The 24254-nt window shown below is 35.9% G+C and overlaps 2 protein-coding genes across 4 annotated transcripts in view; one reads left to right on the top strand and one right to left on the bottom strand.

Moving 5' to 3' along the window:
• The window catches only part of LOC141402767 (uncharacterized), a 34842-nt gene extending 31819 nt beyond the window's left edge, over nt 1-3023 (bottom strand). For 2 of the 3 annotated variants that reach the window (XM_073984690.1, XM_073984691.1), the window contains exon 1: nt 678-3023. In XM_073984690.1, the coding sequence (XP_073840791.1) occupies nt 678-2586 (1909 nt within the window). In that variant the 5' untranslated portion in view covers nt 2587-3023. The remainder of the gene's footprint in view (nt 1-677) is intronic. The other variant, XM_073984689.1, reaches the window with a different exon arrangement.
• CrebA (Cyclic-AMP response element binding protein A) overlaps nt 1-24254 on the top strand; it is a 220645-nt gene that overhangs the window by 105237 nt on the left and 91154 nt on the right. The window lies entirely within an intron of this gene.

The raw sequence follows: 24254 nt of genomic DNA, 5'->3' as shown, positions 1-24254 counted from the left end.
CGTATGTCGGTACTTAGGTTTTCATAGCAACAACAACAACACAAAACATACTACGCTACTACTATTAGCGGCCATTAAAGGCGGAAAGAAGACGAGGAGAAATGACACAACAAACAGACAGGCAATTTTAACACCTCTATAACAAAGTGTTAATTGTTTATAATAGAGTATTTGTTGTTGTTGCTGTTGCCTATTTGCCGGTGTGGTAAATACTTCAATGAAAAGCAAAAGTGTGAGCAATGACAAACAACTAGTCATCCCATTCATAATGATGACATTTCAAACCTGTGATGGTCAGAATTACAAAGGTTAAGGTAGCGGTGCTTGTTGTAGTCAGCTGTTAATACATTAAAACTCTCATTAAACACACATTAGGTGTTGAAATGTGAACTTGGAATATGTCACATACATGATTTATTTGAAATTAGTGGAGAGATTTGTTGTTTCGAATAGTTCTAAATTTCGACAATATAAGTTACATTTCATCAACTGAAGGTTATACTGACAATTTCTATAATTTGATTGTAAAAGCTTTCCCACTATCCCATATTACACCTTCACCTTATCATTTGTTCACTGTTATTAATAGTATTCCGATCCTGATGAAAGATTTTTTTATTACGGAAACATGCTATAATGTGAGTGATGAGTTGTTGGAAAGAAAAATAATATCTTACCTCCTGCGTTTAAAGCATTTTGTGAATGTTTCATATTAACACCATTTCCCAAGTTTGATGCAGAATTTTGAAATGCTCCGCCTCCGCCACTCATCACGCCATACTTGATTGGTTTGAAGTGGAAGAATGACGGCGAGTATCCAGATCCACCCCGACTCAGCGAACTGAATTGTTCTTCTCTATCCTCTACGTACAGTCCTTCTTTGCCCATGGCGGCAAGTTGTCTTCCTTTGGGCATAAACATAACCAGAAATACCGTTGCCGATGTGGCCACCAGGCCAAAAGCAATACAAGCATCTTTGTGGCGTTCGGCTACTGCCAAACCACACAACATCCATCCCAGCCAAATGGGTATCGCACCTCCAATTGCTAATCCAATGTATGTGGCTTCGCGATAGTTGTCTCGTATACCCCGAGATTTTATTGCCAAAACAGCTACGAAGACAATCAGGAATATTATGTAGATCAGCGAGAAGAGGAATTCCGAGAATTGAGTTTTGCACAGAGGTATGAGTACGGTCCCGGTGGCTGTTATACGGGCGTACATGTCATTGCTGCCATGTTGAAATATCGATGAAAATGATGTACGTTCACCCTGCGAGGGCATCGAAGTGCCCATAATATTATTCCCTCCCAGCGGCACTGAGAGTGTAAACAGTTCCGGGGGCGAGGTTATTAGCCACTGAGCACCAATGGCTACTTGTATAAGGACAGCGAACAACAACAGCAATCCTTGATATGGAGCGGGCAGGTATACACCACCATTGAGACTTATGAGGAAAACGCATTTCACTAGCAGAGCCGCGAAGACCAGGGCATATGAAACACCCACTCCAAAGCGTATTGTACCGCAACTGAGCAGAGACGGCTGTGCCGTTATTATGGCTCCCAACCCCGCACATGCAAACAAACCCAATAACAACATTTGACCCAAGAATAAATGTCTTCGTGACGGAGATGTTCTCCAAGCTTTAAATAGCACAAATATTTCGAAGGCTGCCATCATTAGCATTGTTAGAGACGCTAGAACCAAGACAGGCACTACCCATGGTTCTTTGCGTAGACCCGTGAAATTAGCGTGGGTAGACATTATAGTTGGTGATGTTGCCGAGTTATTGCTAGATAACGTTGATTTGGGGGCTACTATAAGCACAGATCGTGGAGGACCTGTGGGTGTTGATATTGAGGGTTGTATAAAGTTGGGTAGTCCCCGACCCCTTGAGGGACCAGCTTTGCCCGGAACACCTGTACTGGGTGGACTGTGTGTAGAGCTTGTTGGCACTAGAAAGAACTCAGTGGACATTTCCACCAAACGATCAGCCTTAGAGACATTGGCTACAACTTCATTGGCTGCTATATCCACGACATTTATATCTTCGCGTCGATTTAATTGTTTTCCTTTGCGGGATCTGGGGGAAATGGTGATTGCTTCGTGAGCACGATCGTCTAGTGTTTCCACAGCCAGCGTAAACGCTTCGGGACTGTGTGTAACTACGTCTCCCGATATCACTTCACTCTTGTGTCTATATTTAGCAGCATCACTCTCCAGACTTACAACATAATTACTTCTATTTAATAGACTATTTACACTGGTTTCCGTCACCATACTTGGTACGGCACTACCGTAACTAATAACTTTATTGCCCGATCTACTGATTTGCGCATTTATGTTTTTCTTACGCGGCATTAAACGTTCTCCGAATCTCGGCCCGGAACTTTGTGCTGTCAGCGTCTCAGCATCCTGGGCGGTTACAAAACGCGGCATATGAAACACAATGGCGATCACGCACAAAACTACAGTTAAGCAATAGTAGTGGGTAGATTTTCGTAATGACCGCGTTTTCACTGTCCGTTCGACACACATTCTAGGCGCAGTCGTGGCCCTCGACCGTCTTTCCTGACGGACCATGCCTAACTGATCCACATTAGCACTGAGTATAAGCCGCAATACGCGAATCACTGAACCGAACCAAACTGCTGTGTTGCAGTTTGCAAGTTGCCGTTGTTGCTGCAGATGCTGATGCAGCTTCCAGACCAAACGTCCACTGCAACTCGATCGTTCGGTGTCGTTGGTTTTGGCCAAAAGAAAAATTCTCAGAGCAATTGTTGCACTTGGTCGTCGTGTTGGTTGCCTGCAGCATCGGTTTATATTAGTTGTTTTTTTAGTTTTGTTTTCGTACCGATTCGTTTTCGCATTTGTGACTTCGTTCGTATTTGCACTTTGATTGGCACGCGATTATTATTCCTTTTGTATTTGTTTTCTCTTTTCCTTATCGTTTGACTTGGTTAACGCATTTCACGCGGACTATTCGTACATCTTATCGCTTTGCTCAACCGTCACAGACTGTTGGCTCCAAACCAAAGCATTGTTGGTATTAGCCGGGCCTAACCAACATTAGTTTATCTTTGGTATGACATGAGACTTGCTGTTTGTTCGTACAAGTTGGATACAACCAACAATAGAATTATCTGTTTACACGCAACAACAACAACAAAACCAACGCAAATGTTTTTGTTTGTAATGAGCATGTATCTGCAATGCATCGAGTATGCATTATGAATTGAATAAAACAAAAATCAAAATTCAAACGTCTTATCTATCGGTGATGGTCATGTTCAATTTTCTTCCGAATAACACCTGAGAGGGATATTGACGAAAACCTTTTCCACCGCCAAGAAAACTATTCATTGTGCTTATCGCTTATCTTAATCAAGCCACCAGCAAGCAAAATGTCAATAACCGGCACAAACTTTTGACTAACACTTCATAAATATGTGCTATGCGCACGTTCATACAAAAATACATAGCTAAATATATTAAAAAAAAAAACAATAATAAACAGCTAAATACGTGCCTCACAGTTTAAATGTTTATTCCGTAAGTTTAACTGGTTGATGCCTGTTTTGTTCTTTTTGTCAACAATGAGTGTTCAGGTGCGTTTATGTTGGTGTGGATGCGACTTCCCTTCTGAAACTTTGTATACATTGTGTTTCTGACAAAATTAATAAAAAATATCTTTAACAAACTATGTATTTACAGTAAGTTCCGCATATAAGCACGCCAGCTCTGAAACATTTGCAATACTACTTTTTTGCTACAAAATGTATTGAAATTATTTCGAATAAAAAATAACTGTGCCGACAAAAAATGTGGAAATTTAAATCTGTAACAGGCAATATTGGGTTAACTTTTATTTTTACATTATTTTTATCGCAATGAATTATTAACATTAAGCGAATTATTAATTATTAAATAATTTATTTAAAATTTTTCACAGCTTATAACATTTTAGAAATGAAAACATTTTGTCAACTAGCAAGCAGTGAGGTGAGTGACTGACTGATGCATCAACGCCCAGGCAAAATGGCTGAAGCTAAGTTTTAGGAAATTCGAATCAAATTTGAGAAGTAAGGTTGTGGTTTTGGAAACATGTACTTATTTGTACGATAAGTACTAAATGCTACGACGGACGAAATGGTTCTTTATTTGGTACAATGTGAAAGATTGTATATTGCGGTCACTGTTGGTGGATGGTTTTGGACATTCGTACTTATGTGGACGAAAAATTCTAAATAATACTACTTTTGCTATGATTGGGTATTGGGTAAACATATTGAGATCTATAGGACACTGTTTACGTCTAATATGATCTGGTACTCCCTTTTAGTAGGGATATCCTATACATAATATTGTTAAAAATAATTGATAGTTAAACCTTCTTAAAAATAAAATTCATAAAATGTCATGATTTTCAAGTATTTACCGAAAACATTTGGAACCTCCATTGCACTTCGAAAACATTTATTTGACAACTTGCATAACATGTAATTTCGTGTGTTAATTTTTTATTTGTACATTCTATCTTGTCTTAAATAAGTCGACCAACTAACGGAAAAAACGACATTTTTATCGCAATTATCTGTCATCTATCTATATACATATACTAGCAAAGTACCCGCTCCTTCGTATGCGGAAAGGATGTACAAAACAAATAAAAAATATATAATATAGAACGGTGAACATGGAAAGATTTTTGTACTAATACCTATTTTTATTGATATTTATTTTCATGTAAGTACTATTCGTACCACATAAGTCCGATTTTCCTCAATTCTACACATAAGAGCTAGCCATAATTGTTGAGATATTTTAATTGGGGTGCTCAGCGCCAAGACGGCTTAACCCACCAACCGCGATCCGCATTTCCAGCTCTATCTGTTCCCCCAAAACCATTTATAGTACTATTTAGTACTTTAATATTTCAAAATTCCATTTACACAATAACAAATTGCACCAAATACTGTACCATATAGTACAATTCGTATATTTATGGTACATATTTCCTAAATATGAAGTTATTACCAAATATCAACAGTAATCTTAATTCTAAATCTCACGAATCCAGGTCTATTCGTTTGTCCAATACAAAATTGTAACATGCATTGTACCATCTTCGTACCCCTAAGACTACCAACTCCTAATTGTACCAAATTTATTACTTTTTGTAAACATAAGTACGAATTTCCAAAACAAACTCCAACAGTAATCTCAATTCCAAATTTCAAGATTGCAGCTCTAGCCGTTCGCTCAAATCCAAATTGTACCAAATTTGGTACCATTTAGTACTTTTCGCACCCATAACCAAAAATTTCCAAAACTTCCTCAATCCTACACTTCAACAGGTATTTTAATTCCAAATTTGAGGATTACATCTGCATCAGATCACCGAAATCCAAATTGTACCAAACTTAGTACTTTTCGTACCCATAAGTACAAAATTTTCAAAACTACCTCAGTGCTGAGTTCAAACAATAAGTTTACTTCCGAATTTCAGGATTCCAGATACATCCCATAACTCAAATCCAAATTTGGTACCATTTAGTACTATTCGTATCCAAAGTACGAATGTCCAAACCTACCACTATCAACACTCCAACAGCACTTTTAATTCCGAATTTCACGATTCCAAATGTATCCTATCACTGAAATCCAAATTGTACCAAATTTAGTACCATTTAGTACTTTTCCTACCCTTAACTAAAAATTTCCAAAATTTTATCAATCCTGCACTCCAACAGTACTCCTTATTCCAAATCTCGGGATTCCAGCTATATCCGTTCACCCAAATCCAAATTATACCAGATTTGGTACCATTTAGTAATATTCGTATCCATGAGTACGAATTTCCACAACTACCTCAATCCTACACGCCAACAGTAATCTTAATTCCAAATTTCAAGGTTACAGTTGCATCCGATCACCGTAATCCAAATTGTACCAAATTTGGTACCATTTAGTACATTTCGTATCCAAAGTACGAATTTCCAAACCTACCTCTATCAACACTCCAACAGTAATCGTAATTCCGAATTTCAGGATTCCAAATGTAACCGATCACACAAATTAAAATTGTACCAAATTTGGTACCATTTAGTACTTTTCGTACCCATAACTAAAAATTTCAAAAACTTCATCAATCCTACACACCAACAGTAATCCTTATTCCGAATCTCGGGATTCCGTTCACCCAAATCCAAATTGTACTAGATTTGGTACCATTTCGTACCCATAAGTACAAATTTTCAAAACTACCTCAGTGCTATGTTCAAACAATAAGCTTAATTCCGAATTTCTGGATTCCAGATACATCCCATAACTCAAATCCAAATTTGGTACCATTTAGTACTATTCGTATCCAAAGTACGAATTTCCAAACCTACCTCTATCAGCACTCCAACAGCACTTATAATTCCGAATTTCACGATTCCATCCTATAACTCAAATCCAAATTTGGTACCACTTAGTACTATTCGTATCCAAAGTACGAATTTCCAAACCTACCTCTATCAACATTCCAACAGCACTTTTAATTCCGAATTTCACGATTCCAAATGTATCCTATCACTGAAATCCAAATTGTGCCAAATTAAGTACCATTTAGTAATTTTCCTACCCATAACTAAAAATGTCCAAAACTTTATCAACCCTACACTCCAACAGTACTCCTTATTCCAAATCTCGGGATTCCAGCTATATCCGTTCACCCAAATCCAAATTGTACCAAATTTGGTACTATTTAATACTATTCGTACCCATGAGTACGAATTTCCACAACTACCTCAACCCTACACGCCAACTGTAATCTTAATTCCAAATTTCAGGATTACAGCTGCATCCGATCACCGTAATCCAAATTGTACGAAATTTAGTACTTTTTGTTCCCATAGGTCCGAATTTCCAAACCTACCTCTATCCAACACCCTAACAGTAATTTCAGGATTCCAACTGTATCCGCCTAGCCAAATCCAAATTGTACCAAATTTGGTACCATTTAGTACTTTTCGTAGCCATAAGTACGAATTTTCAAAAGTATCCCAATCCCATACTCCAATAGTAATCATAATATCAAATTTCACAGTAACAGGGAGTTCTATCCGATCACTCAAATCCAAATTCTACAAGATTTGTTACCATTTAGTACTTTTCGTACCCATAACCAAAAATTTCCAAAACTACCTCAATCCTACACTCCAACAGTAATCTTAATTCCAAATTTCAGAATTCCTGTTATATCCGTTCACCCAAATCCAAATTGTACAAAATTTGGTACCATTTAGTACTTTTCGTACCTAAAAGTACGAATTTCCAAAATACCTCTATCCTACACTCCGACAGTAATCCTAATTCTAAATTTCAGGGTTCCAGCTCCATCCATTCCCCCAAATCCAAATTGTACCTCATTTGGTAGTATTTAGTACCTTTCGTACCCATATGTACGAATTTCGAAAACTACTTCCATATCTCAAACTTACACTCCAACAGTAATAGTAATTCCAAATTTCCGAATTCCAACTTTATCGGTTCGCCCAAATTCAAATTGTACCAAATTTAGTACCATTTAGTAATATTCGTACACATGAGTACACATTTTCAGAATCACCTCTTTATATCAAATCAACTTCTAAACCTTGATTTTCATTCCAAATTTCAAGATTTTAGCTCTATCCGTTCACGTAATACCAAATGGTACTACATTTAGAACTTTTAGTACTTTTCGTACACTTATTGTTCGAATTTCCAAAAACCCTTTGGTACACCCTTGAAACTCTCCATCAATGAACCTCATTCCAAATTTCAGAATTCTAGCTCTTCGCGTTTGCCTAATACAAAGGGTACCATATTTAGTACCTTTTAATACTTTTCGTACCGTTCTAGTTTGAATTTCCAAAAAACCAGCCTTATCTGACACCTTCGGACCAAGAGTGACTTTCACCCAAAATTTCAAGATTCTAGCTTTAGCCGTTTAGTCTGGGCGTTGATTATCAGTCAGTGAGTCAGTCAGTCAGTCATCATTACTCAACTCTTTTATAAGTATAGATAAAAGAGTTGAGTGATTACGACTGACAGTTCTACAACGCCCAGACGAAACGGCTGAAGCTAGAAACCTGAATTTTGTGTGAGGGTTACTCTTGGCGCGAAGGTTCTCGATAAGGCTGGGTTTTTGGAAATTCGTCCTACAAGGGTGCGAAAAGCACTAGAATGTACTAAAAATGGTCACATTTGTGTGACTGACGGCCTAATAATCAATGCCCAGACGAAACGGCTGAAGCTAGAAACCTGCAATTTTGCGTAAGTTTTAGTCTTGGGCGAAGGTTCTCGATAAGGCTGGGTTTTTGGAAATTCGTCCTACAAGGGTGCGAAAAGCACTAAAATGTACTAAAAATGGTCTCATTTGTGTGGCTGACCGCCTAATAATCAACGCCCAGACGAAACGGCTGAAGCTAGAAACCTGAAATTTTGTGTGACGGTTAGTCTTGGGGCGAAGGTGCTCGATAAGGCTGGGTTTTTGGAAATTCGTCCTAGAAGGGTGTGAAAAATTGTACCATTTCTGTACCTGGTTCCATTTGTATATTGCGAACCGGAAGAGCTAGAAATCTGGAATGAAATCCGTAAGTGTACGAAAAGTATTAACATGTACAAAATTTGGTAACATTTGGTATTATGTGAACGGATGGAGCTATTAGCTTGAAATTTGGAACGAGAATCAAGTTTGAGAAGTAGTGTACCCATGTATATGAAAAGTACTAAATTTGGTACAATTTGGATTTGGGCGGAAGGATAGAGCTGGAATCCTGAAATTTAGAAGTGAGATTATTGTTGGAGTGTAGGATTGAGGTAGTTTTGAAAATTCGTACTCACAGTTACGAAGAGTTCTAAATTTGGTACAATTTGGATTTGGGAGAAGGGATAGAGTTGGAATCCTGAAATTTGTAATTAAGATTACTGTTGGACTGTAGACTTGAGAAAGTTTGGAAAATTCGTAATTACGAAAAGTACTAAATGGTACTAAATTTGGTATAATTTGGATTTGGGTGAACGGATCGCGTTGTAATCCTAAAATTTGGAATTAAGATTACTCTCGAAGTGTAGGATTCAAATAGTACTTATGGGTACGAAAATTACTAAATGGAATCCTGAAATTTGGAATTAAGATAACTTTTCTGGAAATTCGTACTTACATACATATGTGTACGAAAACACTAAATGGTACTACATTTTGTACAATATGATTTGGTTGAACGGATGGAGCTGGGTTCCTGAAATTCGACATAATGATTACTGTTAGGTTGTAGGTTTGAGATATGGAGGCAGTTTGGGAAATTCGTACTTATGTGGACGAAGAGTACTAAATTTGGTATTGGCCTTTTTTAGAAGAATGTTTTACCTTCTGAGGACAGAAATTCCTTAATTAGAATGCCCCAAAAAACGTGTCTCGCTGTTGATGGGTAGGGGTAAGATACGGCTGATTTTTTGAAAATCAAACTGAAGTGGTACGAGTAGTATTAAAATAAATATGAATTAAAGTTGGTATTAGTAAAAAAATGTTTCATTGTTCTCAATTTCTATATTAAATATTGTTTATTTTTTATATATAAACTTTCCGCATACGAAGTAGCAGGCACTTTGGTAGTTTTTCATAAATTAATACACAAAAAATATCATTTTCTTGTTTCGAAAACAATTACATGACAAACTGTATAGGTTCTTGATCAGGTTAAAATTCTGAGTAAATCTATGCAAGTCCGTCCGTCTGTGGTAATCACTCTGGCATTCACAAAAATTAAGATAGGACTCTGAAATCGGGTGTTTTGGCAAAGTTAAATCGAATTATGAATAACTAAATGTCGTTTGATGTACATAATTTTATCGAAACAGAGGATTTATTTTGTACTGCATACATTTTTATTTATAAATAATTTTCAATATTTACTACCTAATCTATTCTACAACACAATATAATATAAAAGTACATTTCTGCACATAATTATAATTCACACACCAACAGTCAGCGGACAATACCGTTGTCAATTTTATTGCCTGTTAAATGTATTCGTTAATGTTCTCACGTTCATGCGTAATAATAAAAAAATTCTTACTTTGACCAAAAAATTACGGTTCTACTTCACAATGAAATAAATATCTTTCCTTATACAATGATTTATGGAAAAATTTAAAAATTAGGTAGACTAAGTGGCTGTTTGTATTTTATTTTCTAATAGATGGAGTCAAAAACAAAATATGCATGTATCGTTGTAGATTTCATGCGTTGTGTTATTTAACTTGAGATATTTAATAAATTATGAATTTGAATATTTAATGCCACATTTACGACAAATGTCAATTCTATTGAATATCTGTAAAATGAATGAATGGCGCACTTGGTCAAAAAAGTTGTTTTAGGTGGCAGAGTAACCATGGTTTAGTGTGTATTCTTTTTTTAATTTTCATAGCTTCTATTCACATTTCCATATTTGATATACCTTCAATTTCTAATGTGATATGAACATTTTAAGGACCCCGTTGCTCAACCTCATTCTTATGATACCAAATATATCGAAAATTAGGTTACCAGAAACATTTTATTTATGTTTGCCTACCAAAACAAGAGAGCATATGTATATATGTATGTCTAAAGAAAACATTAACGAGTTGTGTCCACCAATTGAAATCACAATTCGTGAGTCCATAAAAGCTTGTGTACTTGCTTTTATGATGTCAAATTCAAACAATTATATAAGGCGTAACCTTATGTGTGTGTGTGTTTTTTTCTTTTGGCAAACTGTAAGTTTCTAGCGGCAAGGTGAATACTTTTTCACAGAACCACATAAACTTATCCGCACACAGCGATTGTGTCTTATCGTTATATGAATGCGGTTAAAATGTAATTATATCCACCAATAGTTTTGCATAATTACTCCAAGTTAAAGAATTCCTAACTTCAAAAGAAATGATAAAATGTCGACATACAGTTAAACACATGTAGATGATGGTTTGTATTGGCTGACTTGGTGGTGATCGATCACCTTACACTTTCACCGAATTTCGGTATTCCAAATTTCTTTCTTTTTGGTGAGCATTAAACATTTGACAGATATGTACGTTTATTTGCTTGTTCTATTTGGGGGAGGATCTGTGTCGGTTTATTGTATTTATTTGTATGGATGGGGTATTGTTGAATAGACAAATTTAGGCTAACAAGAAACCATTGCAATGTATAAAATTTTTAATTGATTTCCATGGGTCTATGGAATGACTAACATTAAGGGGAGTACAAATTGACAGTCAGAACTGACAGTCAACGTACTTTTAGGACAATTTTCTGCCAAATAAAAACTTTAATTAAGCAAAAAATGGTTGAAATATAATATGTAAAGTATTATTTAGAGATTAGGAAAGTAATAATTCAGATAGACTTTGATATTGACGAAATAGACTTCGATGACTGTCGGTTTTCTTGGCCAATGTGTACTAGGCTTTAGTGAAATAAATGTGTTTGCGTTTATGTTGCCTGCTGTAGCGTAACTCAGAATTTATATGGAATTCATTATTTTGATTTTCAATCTCAATTAAAGTCTTTTTTTATAATTGATTGAAACTCAAATTCAGGCTAGATGAATGATATTCTTGAACAAATTATGTTGTTGTGTGAATTCCAACTATTGTGGATTAACACAAACGCTTACGTACACACACACGCATAAATTCACATAACATCTTCAGAAACTACAAGTTTTTTTTACAGAATTCTATCAATATTTGATGGAACACTCACATTCACAGATTGAATGGGGTACCAAAATATATACATACAATAGAACAATTGTTTAAAGGTAAATAACCTTAGACAACCAAACCCGGCATGCGAGATATTATCGACCGACCGACACACATCTGAAATTGTGTTTCTTTAGTTGGAACGATTTATGCATGTCGATGGGCCGTATCAAAATGGGAGGAGTGAGAAGTAATAAAACCAATTTAAATGAGCACAATAGGCGATCTGAAATTGGTGAAAGAAGGCTGCTGTTATGAAAAATATGAAAAAGTCACATTTCTCAAAACTTCTTGATAGTATTTTGTCGTTTTTAAACTAACTTTCATTTTTGTTTTGGCCATTTTCATCTCTCTAACCATAATTAGCAAAAGTAAAGCACACTAAATCGTTGGCTTCAAAACTGAAGCTGGGAGCGTAACACTGCCTGCTACTGGTCAGATGACCCTGTTCAATTGGTCTGAAGAAAATATTTGTGTCGAAACTGAACTGAAAACGAAAACTAAAAATTAAACTTCGAATGGTGATCGATCAATCGATAGATATTCAGTCGTAAATGCATACATACGAAGGTCTGTCTGTATGTAGAAATATCACTTAGTAGATAATTAAGTTTCCATAGAAAGTGGTCCGTAATTAGATAACTATGCGTGTAGTTTTTCTTTTGTTTTTGCTACAGAACAAACAATGAAGCAAACATACCGACAATATTGTGGAGTCAATTTATTTACTAATGGTGCTATTAAAGGTCATCATATTATATTTAAAAGCTTGCTCAGCTCAGTTGGGATTGTAGAAACCAATAAAAACATGGAAACTTTCTTTGAAACATTTATGGCGTTGTTGTACTTAAAAAAAATCAATGGAGATGGCTGGTGGTTATTCACAGATAAGCATTGTTGGTTACAATTTCTTCTCCGTATGTATGTAATACATATATGTAATTCTCGGCTAATTCATTATGTCCATCACATAATGAAATACATATTAAAAAGAAAACTATTCAGGCAATCATAAATATTTTCCTCGGAATTTTTCGCAAGGAAAATAATTTTCAAAAGTGAAATTAGGATTGAAGATCAAAAGTTTTGCGGAGGAGATACTAAAAGGAATGGATCGACATTGACCGTTATGAAAGTGGATCTCCAGCCACAACATATGGTACCATAGGGGGTTTTTACACTCTTCGGGCTGTTTGCTCAAGAAGTATAGACTTGCCCCTAAAAAATCTTTTAAAATCGTAATTGAAGCAGCGAATGCAAGTTGCTCCAACAAAAATCAAAGTGATTCGATATTAGGTCTTAAAGTGAACTTATCCGAAATTTTGTGTGGGAGGTACCGGATTGAGTGGACAAGTATAGTCCATATTTGAACCTCAAACTTAAACTATGTTTGAACAAAATATTACTAAGGCCCTATTTTGGACCGAATCGGCAGTTCCGTTCGAGAGTTATCTTGCGCTCGAACCACCTCACACGGTGTCATAGGGTTTTTTTTTGCAACTTTCATGCTATTTTCTCAGGAAGTATGACTTGCCCCTGATGAAACTTGTACCGTCGTATGGAGGGCAGTGAATACAAGTTGCTAAAACAAAAATCAAAGCGATTCGTGAGATGGCCCTAAACTGAACTTTTCCGAAATTTTGTGTGGGAGGTACCCGAAGGAGTGGACCTATTGAGACCCTATTGGAACCTCATATTACTCTAATAGAAAGTTTACGCTGGACAAAGTATGGACCAAATCGGTAACTCCGTTCAAGAGTTATCGTGCGCACAAACTTTCCGAACATTTTCGAACTTATGTGGGGGAGGCACCGGAACGAGTGGACCGATGTAGCTCATCTTCGAACTTAAACTAAGTTTGGGCAAAAAATTACGAAAGCCAAAATTTGAAGTGAATCGGTTCATCCGTTCGAGTGTTATCGTGCGCTCCAGCCAGCAGAACAGACAGACAGACGGACGGACATGGCTAGATCGACTCCAAATTGTCTGAAACACATTTCGTCCAAACATACTTGGGGTCTAAAACCATTATTTCGATGAGGCACATTTTCATCGTATCAAAGTGTATATACCCTCCTTAGCCTAAAGGCTGATGGTATAAAAAATGTGAAATTGGGGAAAGGGAACAAATTCCGCACGGAATTTTCATTCATGATTGCCCTGATTGTCATTTTGAATTTGGATGAACTAGTATTGCAGTCACCTTAATTCAATAAAAATATTGTACGATTGTAACTGATATGTTTAAGTTAATTTAGTTTGATTTCGGTTAATTTAAAAATTTGAATTGTAACGTAATGTTTTTATTACGCAGTTACTTTATGTAAGCAACAACAACTACCATGTAGAATTCTCTTCATCATTTTAGTTCTTACTTTACCTTTTATTAATGTGCTTTTGTTTGTTTTGCCATAATCATGTAATTATCGTTTAGTTTGCTACTTCTTTATTTCTTGCATTTGTTTGTTGTTGTAATTACGTCATTAGTGTGCTTGCCCACTTGTATTGATCTTCGCCCATGTATGTGAGTCTGTTTCGCTTAGTGGGAATGTGCGTATGTGTGTTCGTTGTACAGATTCGAGGTGTTGCCAGACGTGTTCTAGAGGATTCTTGAAGAGGGAATTTTGGGGATAAATACGGGTGTAAGCCGCAACGACGAGTTAGTTGAGTTTTAAGCGTTGAACTGAACAGATCGGTTAAAGAATAGCTGCGTGCTAACTAGAGACTAGCTGTGTGCTTAGTAATTAAAGTCGGTTCCGAATAAGTGTAACAAAGTAAATAAAGCATTGTATAAATGTTATCTAAAACTAACCCTGTTTTCTTTGGTACAAATCGTACTGGGGAATAAAACAACGTCTACACGGAGATTAGTTAAATCTAATTCCGTAACAATATCGTTATTTTATCCATTAATGTCATTAATGCTTTTTTTAATTCTGACGTATTCATCCCAAATTTGATATTTAACAAATGAGGAGGGAAAACTAAAACACATAGATTATTTGAAATTTAAGTTGTTGTTATGTGGAATCGACTGCTTAAATGAACATTTTATTCTAAATGAGAACAACTGATATCACTTTTTGGTTTATGAAATTCTCTGAATTTATTTGAAATTGACATTTGAAATCCATTGGATTTCGTAAATTTAACGTACAACTGTAGTACTTAATGATACATATTTAATTTTATTCTAAAATTATCTTGGAATACAAGGAAACTTCAACAAACAGTTATCTTTTATGCACATAATTATAATCCCTGACTTGTTTACGTAGTAATCTAAGAGCTAGCCATGATGTTCGCCTTTTAGAGTGAGTTTGTATTGTAAAGAGCAAAACACAAAATATCTATCAACTTTTAACCCCAACCGATTTTGCATCATTAATTTTGCATAAATGTTCATCAGCAAAAGTCATAAAATCTAACGTCCCGAACAAAATGGTGTTCCTCTTTCTTTTTTTTTTGTTTGTGTATCGTTGCCAATGTGCGGGTGATGCTGTCTGGGTAAAAATGTTTTACGTTCATCTCTTTTCCCCATTGACTCTGTGGGATATTTTGCTGTCGCCCTCAGTCATAGATCTCCAACAGCAACGATTAGATTGAAGAATATGATTCCCTGCAGTCATGCTTCCCTCTGTACGTTTTTCTCTATTATTGTAAGAATTTTTGTTAAGCGTCAGAATGGGGTCAAATGTCACAAATTTCGTTTGGGAAAAGGCACTGCTACACAGTGCCCATAATGTCCACTACAAGAACAATTATTTATTTATTCTATTTAATAGTTTATATAATGAAGTGTTTGACCCACAATGGTGGTTTGTGATAAATATTTTGACATTTTTATGGATATAATGCAACTTTTTTCATGACAATGTCAATTGAAGAACAAAGCTTTTAACTGTTAAAAAAAACATATTTGTCTATCACACCGCTTTCATGGATGTAATAATAGCAACATTTCCCACTGACCAACAAATAAAAAAAAACTTGTTTAATAAAATAATTTTAGTAAAGGGATTTGGTACAAAAAGGAGTTGGTAAAATCTATTATTTTTATGTTGAAATAATTTGGCATTGGATACGAAAGAGAGTGACACCATAGACAAACCTTTTTGTATATTTTATTCTTTTACACTGTGTGTAATTGTTTAACCACATTCTAACACCGCAGCTTTATAGAAGACCCTAACTCATATATTTTCGTTGTTATGAGCCCCCAAAGATTCGGTCCTTGATGTCAAAACGGATCATTTTGTGAGGCTCATATCTTCTAAACCATTTAGAATTTTAATTTACTCTCTGGAACAAAGTTGCAATGGAGATGACAGATCTTTGAGGTCAAATTTGTTTACAATATTTTATCCATTTCATAGAAACCACACCGTTCAAAATTCAGACAAACAACCAATTACAAAAACTACTACCACAAAAATCAATAAAAAAAACCCTTCTAGAACAAACGAACTCTGAAGAACGGTTCTTAACCAACTTAAAGCCACTGGTTCTTTAAAAGTCACAAAAAATGGTTGCAAAAATGACGTAAAACCGGTTATTTCGCATATGTTTGTGAGTTTTTATACCCTCAGCCTTTAGGCTAAAGAGGGTATTTACACTTTGATACGACCAAAAATGTGCCTCATCGAAATAATGGTTTTAGACCCCAAGTATGTTTGTACGATATCCGTTTCAGACAATTTTGAGTAGATCTAGCAATGTCCGTCCGTCTGTCTGTCTGTCTGTCTGTCCGTCTGTCTGTCTGTCTGGCTGGTGCGCACGATAACTCTCGAACGGATCAATCGATTCGGTTCAAATTTTGGGTATCGAAATATTTTGTCCAGATTTGATTTAAGTTCGAAGATGGCCCATATAGGTCCACTCCTTCAGGTACCTCCCCCACAAATGTTCAAAAATTGTAGCAAAACTTGTGCGCAGGATAACTCTTGAAGGGAATAACCGATTTGGTCCATACTTTGCACATCGTGCAATTCCTACCAAACATAGATGAGATTCTAATATGGACTCAATCGGTCCACTTCTTCGGGTACCTTCCACACAAAATTTCGGAAAAGTTCAGTTTAGGACCTGGTCTCGAATCGCTTTGATTTTTGTTTACGAAAGTTGGATTTGCTGTCCTCTATACGACGCTGTAATTTTCATTAGGGGCAATTCCATACTTCCTGAGAAAATAGCCTGAAAGTTACGAAAAACCCTATGACACCGTGTGTAGTGGTTGGAGCGTAAGATAACTCTCGAACGGATCTGCCGATTCGGTCCAAATTTTGGCTTTCGTAATATTTTGTCCAAACTTAGTTTAAGTTCGAAGATGAGCTATATCGGTCCACTCCGTCCGGTACCTCCCCCACAAAAGTTCCAAAATGTTCGGAAAATTTGTGGGCATGATAACTTTTGAAGGAAGTAACCGATTTGGTCCATACTTTGCGCATCGTGAAATTTGTACCAGACTTAGATGAGGTTCCAATATGGACTCAATCGGTCCACTCCTTCGGGTACCTCCCACACAAAATTTCGGATAAGTTCAGTTTAGGACCTGCTCTCGAATCGCTTTGATTTTTGTTGCAACAAGTTGTATTCACTTCCCCCCATACGACGGTACAAGTTTCATCAGGGGCAAGTCCATACTTCCTGAGAAAATGGCCTGAAAGGTGCCAAAAGCCCCTATGACACCTTGTGTTGTGGTTGGAGCGCAAGATAACTCTCGAAAGGATCTGGCGATTCGGTCCAAAATTTGGCCTTCGAAATATTTTATCAAAACATAGTTTAAATTCGAAGATGGGCTATATTGGTCCACTTCTTCAGGTACCTCCCCCACAAAACTTCCAAAATGTTCGGAAAAATTTTGCGCACGATAACTCTTGAAGGGAGTGACCGATATAATCTATACTTTGCACATCCTAATATATCTAACTGATATAGATCAAGTTCGAATATGGACTATATTTGTCTACTCCTTCTGGTAGCTCTCACACAAAATTTTGGATAAGTTCACTTTAGGGCCTGCTCTCGAATCACTTTGGTTTTTGTTGAAGCTATTTGCATTCGCTACCTCCATTACGACGGTAAAGGTTTTTTTAGGGGCAAGTCCATATTTCTTGGGAAAACAGCCCGATAACTCTCGAACTGTTCAACCGATTTGTTCCTACATTTGGTCTTCGTCATATTATGTCATGGGCAATACCGCTCCACAACTTTCGGTACTTCTCCCCAATATTTAAAAAATATCACTAAAATGCTAGGACGATATCACAATGGGGCAACCAATTTGTTCCAAACTTTGGATCTCCTAATATTTTATCAAAATTTAGTTTAACTTCTAAAATGGCCCATATCGGTCCTCCCCAAGGGTACGTGCCCTACAAAAGTTCAACATTTGTGTCTTAGTGCAGTTAATTCCTAATCCATATTTTTGTCGGCAAGTTCAAATGTCCAAAAAGGGCCACAAAATTCTGAAGAGACCTTAAATACATTCGATCTGCCCGGAGGTGAAAGTTTCGCTTCACATTGGCTGAGGGTATATATCTGTCGGCAAAGCCGACTGACACTTTTTTGCTTGTTTAATTTGGTTATATTATTGTCTGCCACGCTTATAAAGTTCCATTTGATATAAAACGCAAGCAATTAAAAAAACAAAGCAATTGTCATGTAAGAATACGCCTATATTAATTATCCTTCAGCAAAACTATACATTTTTGAGAGAACAAAATTAATTTTTTTCAAAAATGCTTAAAAAGTCTCAAAATTATCATTTTCTAATTGGGTTATGGCCAAAATAACAAAAATAACAAGTAAAAAAGTTAAGTTCGGCCGGGCCGAACTTTTTGTACCCTCCACCATAAATTATTCTGATACTAGATATGGAATATTGTTTTCTTTCCTGTCCACAATTTTAGGTGGAAATATTTTGTTACCACGGATACCTAACTAAGGTAAAAGGCATCTAAAAATGTCTTCAATCGGGCGGCAGATTTATATGGGGCTATATCAAAGTGTGGACCTATGTTGAAAATTGTTGGTGGAGAAGTTTTGTGACCTTTGAGAACCTCAAATGTCGAATCACAAACAGTTCGGTTAAGAAATGTAGGGGGAGAAGTTCTGTGACCATTGGGAAAATCAAACGTCATATTACAGATAGCTCGCTGAAAACATATAGTTGAAATTGTCATGGATCTATGTTGACAATTGTTGGTCAAATGCAATGAACGGAAAGAAACAAAACGATTCCCGTACCAATCACACAACGCCACAAACTTTTCAGCTTCTCTGAATCGTTTCATTCTCACAACCAAAACAAAAACACAAACTTTTCGACGTAAAAAGATGGAAACTGTACGATTGGTGAAATGTAACTTCGGCTATGCTTTGCCAAGTTGTTTCATTCACCACCGAAACGACAAGTATTTTTGGGAAACGTTTGCCGTGCGTTATGGTCAATGACACACTCAGACACACACACACATGTGATTGCTTAACAACCCTATAAGTTAGCATCAGCATACCACAGTGAATTTTATCAACCACCAAACGTTTTTGATTTATTCACATGTGTTAAGTACTATTTAGTTTTCTATCTGTTGTTGTGGAGTTGAGTACTTTTCGCTTTTCGTTTTGTTCGTACTCACGAATGTAAACAAAACGAAACTAAACAGCGAGCTCGGCCAACGAGGGTTATGTTTCGTTTTGTATTGTTCCTATGGAAAATACGAAACGAAACGATTGGAAATTTTATTTAAAGTATTTTTACGTACTCTGGTCAAATGTCAAACTACAGGTAGTTCGGTAAAAATGTGGATAGAGCCCCCAAAACACTTAATATCGGGAGGTATCTTTTATGGGGGCTTATACCAAAAACGTAGACCTGCATTACAAATTTTCAATGAAGAGGTGTTATGACTGCTAGGAACCTCAAACGGCAAATTGCCGCTAGTTCGTTTAAAATTGAAACGAAAATCCCCAAAACGCCAAAAATTGTGAGGAGTCGTTATATGAGGGCTATAACAAAACAGGGACCTATCGCGACCATCTTGTCACCACTGGGAACCTCAAATGTCAAATTATAGATAGCTGGTTCAAAAAGTGTAGTTAAAATTCTCAAAATACGGGAAATCGGGAGGTACCGATATATGGGGGCTATACCAAAACATGAACCAATGTTGACAGTTGTTGCTGGATATATTTTGTGATCTTTAGAAAACTCAACTGTCAAATTTAAGGTAGTTTGGTCAAAACTTGTAGCTAAAATCCTCTAAATACCGAAAATCGGGAGGTACCATTATATGGAGGCTATACCAAAACACGAACCTATGTTGACAATTGTTGGTGGAGATATTTTGTGGCCACTGGGAACCTAAAATGTAAATTTGCAGGTAGTTCGGTCAAAAAATGTACATAAAATCTCCAAAATACCGAAAATCAGGAGGTACCGGTATATGGGGCCTATACTAAAACATGGACCTATATTGACGGTTTTTTGGTGGAGATGTTTTGTGACCACTGGTAACTTTAAATGTTAAATTACAGGTAGTTCGGTCAAAAATTGTACGTAAAATTCCCAAAATACCGAAAATCGGGAGGTACCTTTATATGGAGGCTATACTAAAAACCTAGACCTATGTTGACGATTTTTGGTGGAGAAGTTTCATGACCACTGAGAACCTCAAATGTCAAGTTACAACTAGTTCAGTTAAAAATTGTAGTGGACCGATATAGCCCATAATCGAATTTGACCTGCCTGCAAACAAAAGACGCATCTTTCCAAAATTTCAGTGTCCTATCTCCATTTTTGTGGGTGCAAGAGTGATTACCACAGACTAATCTCGCTATTTCTTACATTTTTAATTTATCCCTCACAGAAGGTACATTCATTGACCGTTGGAAGTCCGCGTTAATTACGCCCGTGTTTAAAGATGGCAATAAACATGATGTTACGGCGTATAGACCAATTTCAAAATTATCTTCAATTTCTAAAGTATTTGAGCATATCATATACAATAAAATATTTTTTCTAACCAAATCGATCATATCGCCTAATCAACATGGTTTCTTTTCGGGCAGATCAAACGTTTCTAATTTGGCAACATTCAGTGAATTTTGTTTATCAACGTTGGAGCAGGGAAGTCAGTTGGAAACTATCTATACTGACTTTTCTAAAGCCTTTGATAAGATATCGCACACAATTTTATTACTTAAATTGAAAAGTATGGGTTTTCATTCAATCTTCTTAAAGTGGATTGAGTCCTATTTATCTAACAGAATTTGTCAAGTTATTGTTGGGGACTATTTATCATATTCATATATACAAACATCCGGAGTTCCTCAGGGGAGTGTGTTAGGCCCTCTCCTTTTTAATTTATTCATAAATGATGTTTCAATATGTTTTCACAGGTCAACGTTTTTACTTTATGCGGATGATCTTAAGATTTTCTCAAAAGTAAATTCTGTACTTGACGCTGTTTATATTCAATCAGACTTGAATAATTTCTATGATTGGTGTCGGAAAAATAAATTACCATTAAATGTGTCCAAATGCTTTCATTTATCTTATAATAAATTACGTCATCCTATTCATTGCTCTTTTACATTGGGTGAGAATGCAATTACAACTGTCACTTCAATTCGTGATCTCGGGGTCATCTTTGATTCAGCAATGACATTTTTACCCCACATTGATTACATACTCCCTAAAACATATAAAATGCTAGCTTTCATAAAGCGAAACGGTAAAGATTTTACAGATCCTCATACCCTGAAAGTAATTTTCACGGCGTATGTCAGATCTAAAATTGAATATGCCTCAATAATATGGAATCCACATACTAAAAACCATATTTCTCGTATTGAGAGAGTTCAGCGAGTATTTGTCAAATATGCTTTAAGATCATTTCAGTTCGTTGGTTCCTCCACTTACATATCAAAATGTCTGTTGCTTGGGTTGCAAACCCTTGAGCATAGACGGAAAATTCAATCGGCTTTGTTCATTTTTGATTTATTGAATAATAAGATTAATTCTTCTGAATTATTATCATTGATACCAATGTATGCTCCTCCGCGGCAAATGAGGTACGTTGACGTTTTTAATATACCAATGCATCGAACAAATTATGCTCGACATAGTCCCTTAACGCGTGCTTTTTATTATATTAATGAGATTAGTATGAACTACCAAAGGAAATATAATCAACATTTAGAGTTTTGCATTTCGAAAGAGAACTTTAAATTGTATTTTATTACTGTATTTAATTAAATGTAACTTTGTTATCATAGTCTGTAAGGAATTTATGTTCTAAAGACTGAAATAAATAAATAAATAATCTGAACTTAGATCAAGTTCGAAGATGGGCTATATCGGTCCACGATTTGCTATAGCCCCCATATAACGGTACCGCCCGATTTCAGCTATTTTGACGATTTTAGCTACATTTTCAGAACGAATTAGCTGTTATTTGACATTTATGGTTTCCAATGACCATGGGCATACAGTGCCCGAAATAAACATAGGTTCACATGTAAATTTGTAATTTTTTCATAAATCAGATGGCTTTTATAGGATTTTATAATTTTGTATTTTGGAGTTGGGCATTCCCCATGATGTCAATATATCAGTTATTTGGTTTTGAGACAAAATAAAAATTTAAAAAATTGTTTCCTTATTTTAGGTGCGAAATAATAATAGGTTCAGGGCAATTTTTGCGGATTTACACGTATAATTTGAGGAAAACTTTTAACAAATCGTTGTTTTTTAGATCGCCGATGTCCAACGAGTAATTTAGTTAAGAATTTGTCTCCGAATTATTTTCAAAATGCAGATTTGTTCAACACTTTAAAGCAGTTTTCAAGAAACAAATTTTTAACGTGGGAGAGGAGGCGAATCTGTGGTTGTCAGAGGCAAGGATCATTTCAAATTGCATGAAAAGAGTAACAATCAAACAACTAAATCCAATCTTTTAAAAAGTTTCATAAATTGGGCGCCAAATTTTAACGGCAAAAAAGTCTGGAGGGTTCTCCAGCACCACTTTGACGGCAAGAATCACTTATTTTTTTTTTTTTCAACGTGATCTTCCGGTATCGGAAATGCGATGTAAACAAACGTTAGTAAGCTCGAATCGACCAAGGAGGAATACAAAAATTGTCAAGTAAAACTACAACCGAGCCCAAAAAAGAAAGCCGCCAGATTTCGACTAAAAATTCTGTGAACTCTCATGCAAAATGGCTAGGATGTATTTTTTCTATTACTCAAACAATATTCTATCCATTTTTTATAAGCATTTTTACCTAAGCCTACGCCTGTTCTTCTTTAGGCTCGATTGCTGATTTCCTTGACAATTTTTGTATTATTCCTATGTCCATTCGAGCTTACTAACGTTTGTTTACATCGCATTTCCGATACCGGAAGATCACGTTGACTGTTGTTTTGAGATGCAAAATTATTTTAACTCCAATAAATGGGAAAAATAAGCGATTCTTGCCGTCAAAGTGGTGTTGGAGAACACTCCAGACTTTTTTGCCGTTAAAATTTGGCGCCCAATTTATGAAACTTTTTAAAAAATTGGATTTAGTTGTTTGATTGTTACTCTTTTCATGCAATTTGAAATGATCCTTGCCTCTGACAACCACAGATTCGCCTCCTCTCCCACGTTAAAAATTTGTTTCTTGAAAACTGCTTTAAAGTGTTGAACAAATCTGCATTTTGAAAATAATTCGGAGACAACTTCTAAACTAAATTACTCGTTGGACATCGGCGATCTAAAAAAACAACGATTTGTAAAAAGTTTTCCTCAAATTTATACCTGTAAATCCCCAATAATTGCCCTGAACCTATCATTATTTCGCACCAAAAATAAGGGAAAAAATTTTACAAATTTTTATTTTGTCGCAAAATCAAATAATTGATATATTGATATCATGAGGAGTGTCCAACTCCATAATACAAAATTATAAAATCCTATAAAAGTCATCAAAATTATGAAAAAATATAAATTTACATGTGAACCTATGTTTATTTCGGGCACTGTAGGTCCACGTTTTCTTGTAGCCCCCATATGACGGTACCATCCGATTTCCGGTATTTTGAAGTTTTTAGCTACATGTTCTGGCCGGATTGGCTATAATTTGGCACTTAGGGTTTCTACTGGTCAAGTGACTTCTCCAGCTTAAATTGTGGGCATAGGTACTTTTGCAACAGAAAGAAAACAAATTATTCCATGTTATCTCAGAGTATTTTATGGTGGAGGGTATAAAAAGTTCGGTACCGGCCGAACTTAACGCTTTTTAACTTGTTATATGTACAATAATCCCACAAAAATATATGATCATTTATTTTCGAGCTACAGTGGCTACCGCTTTAAAAATGTCATTTCGATAAAATCGCTTTTAATAATTTGATATTACATACAAATCACAATGAAAATTTTCTCCATTCTAACGCTCATATATTAGCCAATTTT

This window comes from Musca autumnalis, unplaced genomic scaffold (genome assembly GCF_047663935.1).
Source record: "Musca autumnalis isolate F117 unplaced genomic scaffold, ASM4766393v1 scaffold_4, whole genome shotgun sequence".
NCBI lineage: Eukaryota > Metazoa > Arthropoda > Insecta > Diptera > Muscidae > Musca > Musca autumnalis.
This window is presented reverse-complemented; position numbering and strand designations above follow the sequence as displayed.